The following is a 16,304-nucleotide window of genomic DNA, read 5'->3' on the forward strand; positions in this document are numbered from 1 at the left end:
GGTCCAAGGTCTGATAGTGTTTTTTTTTAGTGTGTTTAAAGAGAAACCGTGACCAAGAATTGAACATCCCAATCAGTAGCTGATACCCGCTTTTACATGAGAAATCAATTCCTTTTTTCAAACTGATCATCAGGGGGCTCTGTATGGCTGATATTTTGGTGAAACCCCTCCCACTGTGTGATGTCAGCACCATGGTCCTGGCAGTTTCCTGTCTGTGAACCCGGGCTTTGGAGTTGGTACAAAAATCTTCTGACTCCAACTTCTCAGTTTATGAAACCACCGACTCCAACTCCCCAAAATTGCTCCGACTCCTTAGTCTAATACTTACCAGGGCTGTGGATTTTGTACACAAATCATCCGACTCAGGCTCCTCAGTTTATAAAATCACTGATTCCGACTCCCCAAAATTGCTCAGACTCCACAGCCCTGCTGTGAACCTCATTGCATTGTGGGAGATAACTGTTTCCAACTGTCAAAAAAGCAAGCAACAGCTACATCCAGTGACATCACCTGCCAGCAGTAAAGATGTCACCATGTGATGATTGTCAGAATGTAAATGAGGGAGAGGAAAGCTTTTACAATGGGCAAACACTTTCTAAATCATTTATATATAATTATTGTAAAAATTAAGCACTTTTTTATTACATTATTTTCACTGGAGTTCCTCTTTAATGCATTAGAGAAAAAAAATGATTTTTGCATATAATCCCACTTTGACGTCTCAAAGGGGAAAGAAAAACATCTATAAAATATAAACATTTAATGTTATTAAATATTAACATTTCATTGCAATTTCCAGCAGCCGTAAATTTACCAAAAACATCAATAATTATATTGCTTCAAGTAAATGGACAAGGAAAGAAAAAAATAAAATAAAATAAACCACCACCAATACTGGGGGTCTCCCAAGAGGCAGCCACAGCCGATAAATGGCAGCCACCCCACCTGGTGATTGTCAGCGATTATTAGAGGATGGTCATGTGACTGTGCATGCTCTGCAATCAGTTCCTGTCCAATTATGAATTATTGTTCCCCGACTGTTCATCCAGTGCAAGCAATGTCTATGCAGCAGCCACACCCCTCTCCACGGGATAAACATTAAGGCATGCCCAAGACAAGCATTCCTGTTTACACATGCCAATAGCAGTAGAGTGTTGTACCGTGTTAGCCATCAGTAAGAGCAAGAGGTTTTGAATCAGGATGATACCATTTGGAAGTTGGGTGCCTGTATTTTCGATTGCCAACCCTTTGGTTGAGCGGTCGGTCACGAAGAGGAATTGTCGATCCTCTTACCCCCCTGCATGCAATTAACTAGCGGCGAGAAACTGATGTTTTGCGGGATACGCCGACATCTGATTGGCTGATGCTCTCGTGACGCACTTCCGGTTGATGGAGCGCATTGCGACCAGGAAGCGGCATGGCGGCCACTCATAGCGTGGACTGACGGAGTCCGGCCTGCTTGCCCTATACAGGCTTCAGGTACACTAAGCTGGGGGGGGGGGGGGGGGGTTCTGAGGGGCTCGGGTGTCCTGATGAAGCGCTCCATGTGAGGGTGCGAAACAGCCGTCGACTGAACTTGCTTATCCCTTCCCTCTCTCTCCATGTTGCCTATTGCATTTGTGGAACTGGATTTTAATGTGATTTAGAGTCTGAAGCCTCCCTAAATCACTGTTTTTACTTCACAATCCTGTTAGGCTTGATTGCCCCCTCTGAAACGCCGCATCCCCGCAGCTGCAGTCTCAATTACAGGGGCAATACAGCGAAAAACTGTAAAACTTAAAATATGTGCAAACATATATAAATAAGAAGTAAATTTTTTCCCAGAGTAAAATAAGCCATAAATTACTTTTCTCCTATGTTGCTGTCACTTACAGTAGGCAGTAGAAATCTGACAGAAGTGACAGGTTTTGGACTAGTCCATCTCTTCATAGGGGATTCTCAGCAAGGCTTTTATTCTTTATAAAGATATTCCCTAAAAAGGATTTAAAGAGGAACTCCAGTGAAAATAATGTAGTAAAAAAGTGCTTCATTTTTTACAATAATTATGTATAAATGATTTAGTCAGTGTTTGCTCATTGTAAAATCCTTCCTCTCCCCGATTTACATTCTGACATTTATTACATGGTGACATTTTTACTGTGGGCAGGTTATGTAGCTGCTCCTAGTTGTTTTGGCTGTTAGAGACCACTGTAAACCGCTATTTCCTGTCTGTGAACCTTGTTACATAACAAACTGCCAAAAGTACCGCGGTCCAAGAGCTTCTTGTGGGAGGGGTTTCAGCACAAAATCAGTCATACAGCACCCCCTGATGGTCTGTTTGTGAAAGGCATTATATTTCTCATGTAAAAGGGGGTATCAGCTACTGATTGGGATAAAGTTCATTTCTAGGTTGGAGTTTCTCTTTAATCAATGATGCTGGCCGGCTTCCCTGCTTGCTATAGTTTTTTGGCAGTTGGACAGAGCAACTGCCATTCACTAAGTGCTTTTGAAAATAAATATATCCCTCAGAAACCCCTATAAAGAGATGGACTAGTCCAAAACCTGTCGCTTCTGTCAGATTTCTACCTACTGTAAATGACAGCAACATAGGAGGAAAGTAATTTATGGCTCATTTTACTCTGGAAAAAATGTACTTATATGTATATATTTGCACATATTTTAAATTTTACAGTTTTTTTTGCTGTAGTGCCCCTTTAAGCCCCCCCCCCCCCCGAAATCCCCGGGGGAAGATTAGGGGAGCGCTTTCATATAGAAGCAAAGCTTTGGGCTGTAGCTCTGCCTCTACTTTGTCAATCTGCGAGGATCTCTGCCTCTCCACGCCCCTCTGTCTTCCGTCACTGAGAGTGGCGGGGAGAGGCGGAGATCTGCGGGCAGATTGACTCTAGCAGGGGCAGAGCTACAGCCCAAAGCTCTGCCACCCCGGGCAGCAAAATCCACGACCAGAAAAGTCGTGGATTTTTGCCCCGGGATTTTAGGGGGGGATTCAGTGAGATTTCAGCCGTGGGGATGCAGCGTTTCAGAAGGGGCAATCATGCTTAAGGTGAACCTCCGGACTAAAAATCGTCTCAGCAGCACTGAAAAGGCTTGGTGTTTCTTTAACAGTTTCACAGCATCAGAACTTTGTTTCTTTTATACAAGCCTCATTTTTAGCTGCACAGAAGAAAACTGCCCAGGCTTTTTTCCCCTGATGCTGTGCAAAGCATGATGGGATAACTGATGTTGTTCTCGTTCTGCTGTTTTGGTGCAATTTTTTTTTTTACATTTTGAATTTGACATTTGAAGCCCAGCGTGTGCAGCTGGGAGGGGTAATCAGGACACAGGACAGTTGGAACTGTGTCTCCTGCTCCTTGTCACCTCCTTTCAACCAAAAAGATGGCTGCCCCCATGACAGAGATGGCAGCCCCCATGACAGAGATGGCAGCCCTTATGAATCACAAACATTTGCCTGAACTTTTAAAACAGGGTGGGTAAAAGATTATATTACCTATCTATTCTAATTAACCTAACGAATGTAACTTGATGACAGTATGTTTGTTTAGGCTGAAGTTCACCTTTAACAGGACTGTGGAGAAAAAAACAGTGATTTAGGGAGGCTTCAGAGTCTCTTTAATAAAGTAGTGTTTTAATCTGGATGTGCCCAGCCGCTATTTTCTACTATTGATACTGGACGGACTGCATTTTGGGATTTGAGCACTCTGGTGAGTTTGTTAAAGCTGATCCGAGATAAACTTTTACTCATTGCATAATTTTGTTCCTTTCCTATTGTTTATAGGGCATTCCTCAAGCCAAATACTTTTTTGTTTTTGTTTTAATACTCTAACTCCCTATAAACTACACAAGCCACGCCCACAGGTTTTCAGAGAGCCAAGGCACTTTCAGACAGTAGCAAGGGCTCATGGGAGCTCAGTCTGGGCAGGAGGAGGGGGAAGTATTATTAGCCAGAGATTTCAGAGGCAGAGGGGAGGAGGGAGGGATTAGGTTTTTTTGCTCAAGATACAGATAAGCCTGCCTCTGTGTAATGTTTACAAACAACATGGCTGCTGTCATTGTATCACAGGAAGAAATAATTATATTCTATTAAAGCCGTTTGCAACTAGATTTGCTGTGTAAACGATCTAAACTTTAGATAAGATATATAGACAAGTTACTTGTTATAGTTAGTTTTTCATCTCGGATCAGCTTTAAGCTTGGGCCTGTGCACCTTTCTACCTCATTACTAATAAATAGAGATGTGGCGAACAGTTCCCAAACCGTTCGCTGGCGAAAATCTCTAAATCCATTGGCCTCTTTCTACTTCCGGGTCGCAATGACCCAGAGTAGTACGCCTGCACTGCCCGGCGGAGCGCGTCCTAGATCACGCTCCTGTTGCCGGACACTCTCTGCGCATGTGCGTGACGTCATGAGTAACGTCACGCTCATGCGCAGAGAGTGCCCGGCAACAGGAGCGCGATCTAGGACGCGCTCCGCTGGGCAGCGCAGGCGTACTACTCCGGGTCATTGCGACCCAGAAGTAGTAAGAGGCCCAGAGAGGTTCGCCAGGCAAACAGTTCGGCCCATCACTACTAATAAATGGTATCATCCTGATTCAAAACTTCCTGTTTACACATGCGCAATCCCTAGCAGATGGAACTCTTGAGAACATTCATATTTGTCATCTCTGTTATCTTTGAGCAGCTCACAGCACGATTTCAAGTCTCAGTCTGTATGTTGAGCAGATTATTTGCAGCCCTATTTAGTGGCTTCTACTCTCCGAAGGTGATCTGCTCGGCCTCCCTTTGTTGCCGGAAAAGTTCGCTAGCACGGTTTTTCAACTTTTCCGCTTTCGTGTTGTCCTTAGTGACCCCGTCGCCCAGTTTGTAGATGCGGCTGGCGTTGGCGCAGGCCCATATGTGCCCAAGGTCGCAGGCTCTCTCAGAAAAGTGCAGCGCCTTACTCATGTCCTTGGGGAGTCCAGGCGCCCCCTGCAGGTACATAGTGCTGAGGTTGAAGCAGCTGGCGGAAAAGTTGCCATCGCAGGCCTTTGTGTAATAATCTCTGGCCTTCACAGGGTCCGGCTCCTTGTTGTTTACATGGCCGTCATGTAACAGCAAGCCGACATTATGGCAGGAGTCCAGGGACTTCCTCCCTCCTTTCTGACAAGACTTCAGGAAGCAGTTATAGGCGGCCTGTAGATCCACCGGTAGTCCTCCTGCAGGACACAGGCACATATTACAAAAGACATGCATGAGTCACTGACACAAACAGTATTGCTTTAATAAAGTACACCTGAAGTGAGAGTGATATGGAGACTGTCATTTTTTATTTCTTTTTAAAGTGAATGTTTACCACTTTAAAAATAAAAAAGTCAGATACTCACCTAAGGAGAGGGAAGGCTCGGTCCTAATGAGCCTTCCCTCTCCTCTCCCGGTGCCCGGTCCCACGCAGGATCCCCCGTAGCAGTATTCGACCAGTTCGGTCAAATACTGTCACTGAAGGGAGGTTTCGGAAGCCTTCGGAAGCACTCGGGCTCCCGAAGGCGGGCCGCTCCATAGTACGCATGCGCGAGCGCCCTCTATGAAGCACTCGCGCGTGCGTAGTATGGAGCGGCCCGTCTTCGGAAGCCGAGTGCTCCCGAAGACCTCCGAAGTCCCTGCGGCGGCGGACGCGAACGGGGGAGCCAGCGCAGCACCGAGGGCACCGGGAGAGGAAAGGGAAGGCTCCTTAGGACCGAGCCTTCCCTCTCCTTAGGTGAGTATCTGACTTTTTTATTTTTAAAGAGTTACCTATTGGCTTTAAACAATACCAGTTGCCTGGCATTCACTGAGCGTCCTGCACAGGCGCCGTATGAGGGTTTCTCGTACTGCGCAGGAGGCTCCTGGCCATGGGAGTGTGAATGAGGAAACGTGCGGCCAGGGCAGTGCAGAAGCCGTCGACTTGTAATTCAGCGGTAAGGAAAGTGGGCCACAGCGGTGGGACCGGAGGATCTTTGAGTACCGGTGCGAGACAGGACGGCTGCACGGGAGAAGCCTCAGGTAAGTTAAAGCGGAACTGTAAATTTGTTTAAACCAAACAGTTTCACTTACCTGGGGCTTCCCCACGCCCCCAGCAGCCGTCCTGTGCCCTCGCCGGTCCTGCCCGAGCCTCCGTTCTCCCGCGGGAGCTGCTTTCATTACCACCGACTTGCAACTGCGCCTGCGCGCCCCAGGCAATGCGACGCTTTCCTCCGTTCCCACCCGCTAGAGCAGCTATAGCGGGCGGGAACGCGAAGAAAGTGTCGCATTGCCCGGGGCGTGCAGGCGCAGTTGCAAGTCGGCGGTAATGAAAGTAGATCCCACAGGAGAACGGAGGCTCGGGCAGGACGGCTGCTGGGGGTTTGGGGAAGCCCCAGGTAAGTGAAACTGTTTGGTTTAAACAAATTTACAGTTCCGCTTTAAAACTTCTTTTTTTTCCAGATTAGTTTTGCTTTATATGGAACAAAGTAAAATTATGTAAAATAAACACATGGGGCTCAATTCGGGTAGCCATGTGAGGTTAAGTAAGGAGTAGTCGGGAAAATACCTCATTCGGTTTTTGTTTTTTTTAAATCTTGCACATTTTCCTGCCTTCCGATCACTCGGAAAACAGTGAGGTATTTCCACGACTGCTTGTGGGAGTGGAAGGAGGAGTGAAAAAGTGTAGTCAGATCCCCCCCCCCCCCCATATACACCTAGTATATGGGTAAAATACCTAAAATACCCACAACAATCCCTATCTCTCTGTCTGTCCGACCAACCCCCCCAATCCCGGGCACCGCCACTCGATACCCGTACAGCGCTGTGAGATGGGCATGGGGGGGTGTTTATTTGGACAGAGAGATCGAGATTGTTGGGGGTGGGTGTGGGGGGGATGAGGAGGGGGCAGTTCCGAGCACCTTTAGTTATTTCACCTATATACTAGTTGTATACAGGGGGATCTGACTATATATACTAGCTGTATACGGGGGGGATCTGACTATATATACTAGCTATATACAGGGGGGGGGGATGACTATATACTAGCTATATACAGGGGGGGATCTGACTATATGCTAGCTATATACAGGGGGGGGGGGATCTGACTATATGCTAGCTATATACAGGGGGGGGGGGATCTGACTATATGCTAGCTATATACAGGGGGGGATCTGACTATATGCTAGCTATATACAGGGGGGGATCTGACTATATGCTAGCTACAGTGCTGTGAAAAACGATTTGCCCCCTTCCTGATTTCTTATTCTTTTGCATGTTTGTCACACTTAAATGTTTCTGCTCATCAAAAACCGTTAACTATTAGTCAAACATAAAATAATTGAACACAAAATGCAGTTGTAAATGATGGTTTATTATTTAGTGAGAAAAAAAACTCAAAACCTACATGGCCCTGTGTGAAAAAGAAATTGCCCCCTGAACCTAATAACTGGTTGGGCCACCCTTAGCAGCAATAACTGCAATCAAGCGTTTGCGATAACTTGCAACGAGTCTTTTACAGCGCTCTGGAGGAATTTTGGCCCACTCATCTTTGCAGAATTGTTGTAATTCAGCTTTATTTGAGGGTTTTCTAGCATGAACCGCCTTTTTAAGGTAATGCCACAACATCTCAATAGGATTCAGGTCAGGACTTTGACTAGGCCACTCCAAAGTCTTCATTTTGTTTTTCTTCAGCCATTCAGAGGTGGATTTGCTGGTGTGTTTTGGGTCATTGTCCTGCTGCAGCACCCAAGATCGCTTCAGCTTGAGTTGAAGAACAGATGGCCGGACATTCTCCTTCAGGATTTTTTGGTAGACAGTAGAATTCATGGTTCCATCTATCACAGCAAGCCTTCCAGGTCCTGAAGCAGCAAAACAACCCCAGACCATCACACTACCACCACCATATTTTACTGTTGGTATGATGTTCTTTTGCTGAAATGCTGTGTTACTTCTATACCAGATGCAACGGGACACGCACCTTCCAAAAAGTTCAACTTCTGTCTCATCGGTCCACAAGGTATTTTCCCAAAAGTCTTGGCAATCATTGAGATGTTTTTTTTAGCAAAATTGAAACAAGCCTTAATGTTCTTTTTGCTTAAAAGTGGTTTGCGCCTTGGATATCTGCCATGCAGGCGGTTTTTGCCCAGTCTCTTTCTTATGGTGGAGTCGTGAACACTGACCTTAATTGAGGCAAGTGAGGTCTGCAGTTCTTTAGATGTTGTCCTGGGGTCTTTTGTGGCCTCTCTGATGAGTTTTCTCTGCGCTCTTGGGGTAATTGTGACCGGCTGGCCACTCCTGGGAAGGTTCATCACTGTTCCATGTTTTTGCCATTTGTGGATAATGGCTCTCCTGTCTTAGCTATATTGGGGCACTTAATACCTGTCTTAGCTAAAGTCTTAATCACAGAAATGTATTTACCGTGTGGTAGAGGTAGGTCTAATTTGTACCTGCAAATACTTACCTTGCCGTTAGTTCCTCTCAGAAGCTTTTCCTTCCATTTCTGACAAGATTTTGTCAGAACTAAAATATATCAGTTGCTGTCAGTTATCACTGAAAGGGCAACTGATGTGCAAGGCAATGTCCATGTTAAGTGGACAAACAGTAAGCGGGGGAAGGGGTTGGGGTGGGAGGCATTGCTTACCTACAGGGGACAGCTCCTGTGGCCCCTCTTCCCTAGGAAGGTTGTAAGGAGTCTTCTCCACAGAGAGTCCACACAGGGCCTCATTTTTCCCACCACAATGTAGTGGATGGATCCGGGTACAATGATGTGCTTGAATTCATGGACTACATCAACCAGCATGCATTGCGGCAGGAAAATGAGAACGCAGCCCTGTACGGGCTCCATATAATGAAGATGATGACCTCTTTTTTTTTTTGCTTTTCTTGATTATGTATTTGTAAATAGCCGCGTCTACTTTCTATTATGCACTTTGCACCCTAAGCACTTTGTTACTGTAGCCCTGACGACGGCTCTATTTTTAAGGAGCCGAAACAGGTCGGTTTTAGGTGGAGGGTTTCTTACTATTTAGAAGTAACTCAGCATATACGATTTCAGTGCCTAGTACTGGGATAGACAAGAATTGACTATCAAATATAGAATGGTCTTTCTAAATTGTATTTTTATTCCACACGACTACCCAACTAGGTTAATGTGAATTTAATTATGAATATAAAATCAAAATGTTTTTTACTGTAATAAATTAAAAGTTATATTTTAGGCGGTCTCGTATAAGGTCTGCTAAGTGTGTTAAATTCAATAAATCAGATTTGTGTAGTTTTTTCAGATCTAACAATGTCAGAGACGCTTAACTTTTAATTATATTATAAAATTCCCATAGGAGACATGAATGACATATCAAGGCAGGATTCCACTATTTGTAGATCGTATTTGTAGATTCCCCCATCCAGGCACATCTATTTTTGATCCCAAAACTCTATCCCTTGACTAATACTTTGTCTGACATATAAAAATTATCCCCCCACCAATCCGACGCGTTTCAACTACTTAATTGGAGCCGTCGTCAGGGAAAAGTGCTCCGTGCTAGGGTGCTAAGTGCATTAGAAAGAAAAAAGCATTGTAATCACATCACATATACAAAATAATAAATGAGAGCATGTGCTCTCCTGCTCAGTCAGCAAACAAATTGCTTGATTGCTGACTGAGCAGGAGAGCACATGCTCTCATTTATTATTTTTCATATGCGATTACAATGCTTTTCTCTTTCTAATGCACTTAGCAATTTTCCCTGACGACGGCTCGAATTAAGGAGTTGAAACATGTCGGACTGCTGGGGGATAATTTTTATATGTAAGAAAAGAAAAAAGTATTACTGTAGTCAAGGGACAGGGTTTGGAGATCAAAAATAGATCTGCCTGGATGGCGGAATCTACAAATACGATGTACAAATAGTGGAATCCTACCTTGATATGTCATTAATGTCTCCTATGGGAATTTTAGAATATTCTACTGTATACTAGTGACCTTAGCCCGTTAAAAACGGGCTAGGTCTGTCTCCGCACGCATGCGCGCTCCTGCCCGTCACGCGTGCTCCCGCCGCCCGCCCGCCTGGCTGCGTCCTTCTCGTCCTCCCTATGTGAGGCTGGGTTCGTGGTGCACACATGCGCAGTAGCAAAAAGCACGGACCCAGCTACACTGAGACAACTGTCCCTGCTACGCAGGGACAGTTGCCTATTATTATAGAGGACACTTACGTATAAGCCTAATTTTTCAGCACAAAAAAGTGTGCTGAAAAGTTGCCCCCCTCAGGCAGTGGAGCAGAATGGATGTTGGAGCAGGTTGTGTTACTGGCAGAGGAGTGTAAGGATCGTGCAGTAGTGGTCCGGCTCTTGCCAGCTTGCTCCTTGCTGTGTCCATGCCCCCATCCCCTGCAACATGGTGTGCAGAGTGTGCTGCTCAATACTACCTGTGTCCCCTGGCTTGTGGAGCGGAGCGTGCAAGCAACATGTCAGCGGTGCAATGATTGGGGATTCTTCCTGTGTGCCAATCCCTGTGTCTCATATCTATGACGCCATCTAGTGGCGTCCTAAGACACAGCTGTCACTCTTGGGGCACATCTGGCTATGGGGAGGGGTGCTGACTTGTACTGGGGAACATCTGGCTACTGTGGAGTTGGCTATACTGGGGAGGGGGCTTATATGCAAGTCAATTACTTTTTCCTGGTTTCTAAGGGGAAAATGGGTTCCTCTGGTTATAGACGGGTCAGCTTATATGCGAATATATACGGTATTTAAAAGTTACCTTTTATATATACTGGTCCTTCTAAAAAAATTAGCATATTGTGATAAAGTTCATTATTTTCTGTAATGTACTGATAAACATTAGACTTTCATATATTTTAGATTCATTACACACAACTGAAGTAGTTCAAGCCTTTTATTGTTTTAATATTGATGATTTTGGCATACCGCTCATGAAACCCAAAATTCCTATCTCAAAAAATTTGCTTATCATGAAAAGGTTCTCTAAACGAGCTATTAACTTAATCTGAATCAACTAATTAACTCTAAACACCTGCAAAAGATTCCTGAGGCTTTTGAAAACTCCCAGCCTGGTTCATTACTCAAAACCGCAATCATGGGTAAGACTGCCGACCTGACTGCTGTCCAGAAGGCCATCATTGACTTGTTGTTTTGCTGCCGTACTACTCTTGTCCTGCTGTATTATTCTGTCTGTTTGTACTACTCTTTCTGTGCCAACCAATGTGCCAAATCCAATTCCGGGCATGGTCCAACCGTGCTTGGCGAAATAAACGAATTCTGATTCTGATTGACACCCTCAAGCAAGAGGGTAAGACACAGAAAGAGATTTCTGAACGAACAGGCTGTTCCCAGAGTGCTGTATCAAGGCACCTCTGTGGGAAGGAAAAAGTGTGGCAGAAAATACTGCACAATGAGAAGAGGTGACCGGACCTTGAAGAAGATTGTGGAGAAGGACCGATTCCAGACCTTGGGGGAAATGCGGAAGCAGTGGACTGAGTCTGGAGTAGAAACATCCAGAGCCACCGTGTACAGGCGTGTACAGGAAATGGGCTACAGATGCCGCATTCCCCAGGTCAAGCCACTTTTGAACCAGAAACATCGGCAGAAGCGCCTGGCCTGGGCTACAGAGAAGCAGCACTGGACTGTTGCTCAGTGGTCCAAAGTCCTTTTTTCGGATGAAAGCAACTTTTGCATGTCATTCGGAAAGCAAGGTGCCAGAGTCTGGAGGAAGACTGGGGAGAGGGAAATGCTAAAATGCCTGAAGTCCAGTGTCAAGTACCCACAGTCAGTGATGATCTGGGGTGCCATGTCAGCTGCTGGTGTTGGTCCACTGTGTTTTATCAGAAGATTTTGGAGCACTTCATGCTTCCATCTGCTAAAAAGCTTTATGGAGATGAAGATTTCATTTTTCAGCACGACCTGGCACCTGCTCACAGTGCCAAAACCACTGGTAAATGGTTTACTGACCATGGTAGTACTGTGCTCAATTAGCCTGCCAACTCTCCTGACCTGAACCCCATAGAGAATCTGTGGGATATCGTGAAGAGGAAGTTGAGAGACGCAAGACCCAACACTCTGGATGAGCTTAAGGGCGCTATCGAAGCATCCTGGGCCTCCATAACCCCTGAGCAGTGCCACAGGCTGATTGCCTCCATGCCACGCCGCATTGAAGCAGCCATTTCTGCGAAAGGATTCCCAACCAAGTATTGAGTGCATACCTGAACATAATTACCGTATATCCTCGGCTGTAAGTCGAGAAATTTAGGACTGACTCACAGTGTAAAAGTGTGTGTGTGTGTGTGGGGGGGGGGGGGGGGTGGTCGACTTGTACTTGAGACAGTCCTAAATTTACCAACTTATAGCTGGGGACCAGCGCCTCTCTCTCTTAATTATGCTATTCTAAACTGCCTCCCTCTCTGGCTCTCCCTCCCTCCTGCCTCCACCTACTAATAATTATGGCCAGTTTCCCTAACAAACCTCCTCTCCCTTCCCAGCCGCTGTGGTGCCTCCCTGTCTCTCTAGCTCTGAGTGCCCGCTGCCCTCTCCCTACGGATGCCCGCCTCTCTCTCCCTGTTACATGAATGCAGTGTAAGCCGGGCTGACATACATTACCTAATCCCCCGCTGCGCGCTGTGTCCTCTGATCTCCTCTTCGCTGATGCCGGTAAGTGTACTATAGCGTCTCTCCCGCTTCCGGGACCACAGTGGCTGGTAAGGGAGGGGAGGTTTGAGGGGAAACTCTGCCCTAGGAATGTATGCCTGCTGTGCTGCAATGTGCACTCTGCATACAGGGCACTTGGGGTGGGGGAGAGAGAGAGGGGTCTATAGGTGGGCAAATTAAGGAATCACAATGCACACAGAAGGGAGGACACAGCTGCAGCCATACAGGGCACAGGGGTTCAATGTTGGGCAGGTGCTGGCTGCAACTGGGGAGTTAGCTATTAACCTCTCCTAGTTTCCGAGTGCAGACATTACTTCTGGTCCCCAAGTGTAGAACCAGTAGCCCTCCTAGTCCCCACCTGCAGCTATCAACTTTCGTGGGCCGACTTATACTTGAAACATTGAAAAATACCAGCTTAAGCGGGTCAAATTTTGGGGTCGACTTATACACGAGGTCGACTTGTATCCAAGTATATACGGTATTTGAATGTTGACCTTTATTTTGTTTTAAAAACACTTTTCTTTGTCGGATGAAATATGCTAATTTTTTGAGATAGGAATTTTGGGTTTTCATGAGCTGTATGCCAAAATCATCAATATTAAAACAATAAAAGGCTTGAACTACTTCAGTTGTGTGTAATGAATCTAAAATATATGAAAGTCTAATGTTTATCAGTACATTACAGAAAATAATGAACTTTATCACAATATGCTAATTTTTTGAGAAGGACCTGTACATACTTCCGCAAGGATCAATACTGTGTTGTTCAAAATGACCATGAACGATTGTTTTTATAATGATTTAAAGTGTGAATATACAGTATAGCGTGAGTCTATACACTATACACGTTCCATAGCAATATACAAGCAGCGCGTTCAGCCACACTCACCTTTTCCTGTAGCGTAATAGGCTCCCAGCTTATAGCAGCTCTGGCCATGTTCATGCTCCTCACAGGTAGATTTCACTAATTTGGCCGCCGCTTCAAAGTTTTTCTTAATACTTTCAAAATATTCAACTAAACGATAACAGCCTGGAATAAATGAAACAGAATTCCTCAGTGAGCATTTCAATAACCTCCCCAACACCCCACACTGTGCACCCCGTTACTGTACAACACAGCCTCGTCTCCCCCCCCCATTGCACCCCATTCTCCTCCATACTACACACTATATTCTTCTCCCCTCTAGAGCTCTAGAGTCCCAGGTTCAAATCTGGGCAAGGACACTATGGCCTTGTGCACACCAGAGGAGTTTTTCTGAGCGTTTTGAGTTTTTAAATCTGCTGCTAATGTTATCCTATGTGTCTGTGCACACTGGAGCAATGAGGTTTTGTAAAAAAAACCATAGCATTACATTGGGAAGAGCTTTTGAAACCTCTAAAAGCTCTTCCCAATGTAATGCTATTTGGTTTTTTACAAAACCTCATTGCTCCAGTGTGCACAGACACATAGGATAACATTAGCAGCAGATTTAAAACCTCAAAACGCTCAGAAAAACTCCTCTGGTGTGCACAAGGCCTATATGCATGAACTTAGTGTGTTCCTCCCACACCAAAGTTACAGATTGCCCCGCAAGCTCAAGCTTGTTAAAGTGTAACTGTCGGGCATAAAATCAATTCTTTATTTTTATTTGGTAAACAAGTAATAAGGATGCTAACCAGTCAACCCAACAGTTAAAATCACTATTAGTTTTCTTGTTGCTAAATGATCATTCCCCAGTTTACCTGACTTATTTGGTACACACAAAATTTGGTACACGAAAAGGAAGTTGCAGGGCATGCTGGGTTGACCTTTTTTTTTTGCTTCTCTACTTTCCTCTCAGATTTAAAGCGGATCCGAGATGAAAAACTAACTATAACAAGTACTTGTCTATATATCTTATGTACAGTTTAGATGGTTTACACAGCAAATCTGTCTGCATACAGCTTTAATAGAATATGATTATTTCTTCCTGTGATACGACAGCAGCCATGTTGTTTGTAAACATTACTCACAGCCAAGCTTATCTGCACCATCAGCACACAGACTGTGATAAAAACCTAATCCCCCCTCCTCCTCCCCTCTGCCTCTGAAATCTCTGGCTAGTAATACCTCCCCCTCCTCCTGCCCAGATTGAGCTCCCATGAGCCCTTGCTACTGCCAAGGCTCTCTGAAAACTGTGGGCGAGGCCTGTTTAGTTTATAGGGAATTAAAGTATTAAAACAAAAAAGTATTTGGCTTGAGGAATGCCCTATAAACAATAAGAAAGGAACACAATTATGCAATGAGTAAAAGTTCATCTCGGATCCACTTTAATGCAGCCTGATTAGTGGAAGCCTCTTTTGCTCCTGTTTTCCCCTTCACACCTCTGTTCCACTCTGATTGGCCAATATTTCTCATGCTGAGACCATGCACTTTCTATAGTGAAGGGCGGGCAAAACAGGCCAAGGAGATTAAGGGAAGAAACAACATCAGGATTGGCTTAAAAATGCCACAGTTAAAATGGGAAATGCAAAAAAGGATTTCTCTTTTTTTACTGTAGAAAAATCACTAAAATCAAAACGTGGATAGTGCAATACATATGTTATGTAAGCAGAGCAAGTATTTATCTACTTATATACAGTATGTGTTTTCTTCTGAGATAGTACTCGGAAAAGTACTGCAGAAGATGTCAGTGCTACATAAATACATAGTATAATAGGACATTATACTATAACTATGGTAGGATTAGATTGTGGGCTCCTCTGAGGACAGTCAGTGACATGACTATGTACTCTGTAATGTGCTGCAGAAGATGTCAGTGCTATATAAATACATAATAATAATATAGTTGGACATTAGATTATGACTATGGTAGGATTAGATTGTGGGCTCCTCTGAGGACAGTCAGTGACATGACTATGTACTCTGTAATGTGCTGCAGAAGATGTCAGTGCTATATAAATACATAATAATAATATGGTAGGACATTAGACTATGACTATGGCAGGATTAGAGTGTGAGCTCCTCTGAGGACATTCAGTGACATGACTATGTACTCTGTAAGGTGCTGCAGAAGATGCCAGTGCTATATAAATACACAATAATATGGTAGGACATTAGACTATGACTATGGCAAGATTAGAGTGTGAGCTCTTCTGAGGACATTCAGTGACATGGCTGTGTACTCTGTAAAGTGCTGCAGAGGCTGATGCCCCTTCCCTCTCACCATCCGGATCCCGCTCTTTGTAGCACTGGTAGGAGTACTCTGTGCCCAGGTTATCCAGGTATTCCTTCACTTCCTCCTCGTTCTTGAAGTCAACCAAACCAGCCATGATGACTGCTGCACATGCCCGTACTGTCCTCTAGCGCCGTGCTCGCTCCCGCAGCTCTGCCCTTCCGTGCGCGCGCTCCACAGGCAACGGGATGCAGCAGCAGCCGCAGGTGGGGCGTGGCCAGCGCACGGGGGTGTGTCTGTATAAGGAGCATATTGGGATCTCCGCTGTGATTGGGAAGAGGGAGGACGCAGATGGACCACTCCTCCATCGAGTCTCACACACACTGACGGCCATCTTGTTGGAGACCACTGGACTCTTTTACAGAGCGGCCTCTAGCGGCCAATAACCAGTCTGCAAGATGCATATATTTTCATTAGTATTTATTTACGATTATAATGGTAGAATATAGCTGTCCTCAGGCGTCCCATATTATGTGAATTA

At 45.0% G+C, this 16,304-nt stretch overlaps 1 protein-coding gene across 1 annotated transcript; it reads right to left on the reverse strand.

The window, feature by feature from the left end:
• Positions 1-4,505: 4,505 nt before the first annotated feature.
• On the reverse strand, positions 4,506-15,994 carry COA7 (cytochrome c oxidase assembly factor 7). Its single transcript, XM_068242410.1, has 3 exons — positions 15,815-15,994; positions 13,519-13,659; positions 4,506-5,188 (listed from the first exon to the last, which is right to left on the reverse strand). Exons 1-3 carry the CDS (start codon positions 15,918-15,920, stop codon positions 4,743-4,745), a joined length of 693 nt encoding a protein of 230 aa, XP_068098511.1. The 5' UTR covers positions 15,921-15,994; the 3' UTR covers positions 4,506-4,742.
• Positions 15,995-16,304: the final 310 nt, after the last annotated feature.

This window comes from Hyperolius riggenbachi, chromosome 6, assembly GCF_040937935.1.
Source record: "Hyperolius riggenbachi isolate aHypRig1 chromosome 6, aHypRig1.pri, whole genome shotgun sequence".
NCBI classification, from domain to species: domain Eukaryota; kingdom Metazoa; phylum Chordata; class Amphibia; order Anura; family Hyperoliidae; genus Hyperolius; species Hyperolius riggenbachi.

Bases quoted from the DNA above. Each gene is read 5' to 3' on its own strand.
- COA7 (XM_068242410.1), bottom strand. From the start codon at position 15,920: ATGGCTGGTTTGGTTGACTTCAAGAACGAGGAGGAAGTGAAGGAATAC. The intron at 13,660-15,814 runs GTGAGAGGGAAG...CATTTATTCCAG, and splicing joins CAAAGAGCGGGATCCGGATG to GCTGTTATCGTTTAGTTGAA. The intron at 5,189-13,518 runs GTGAGTGTGGCT...TGTGTCCTGCAG, and splicing joins CTATTACGCTACAGGAAAAG to GAGGACTACCGGTGGATCTA.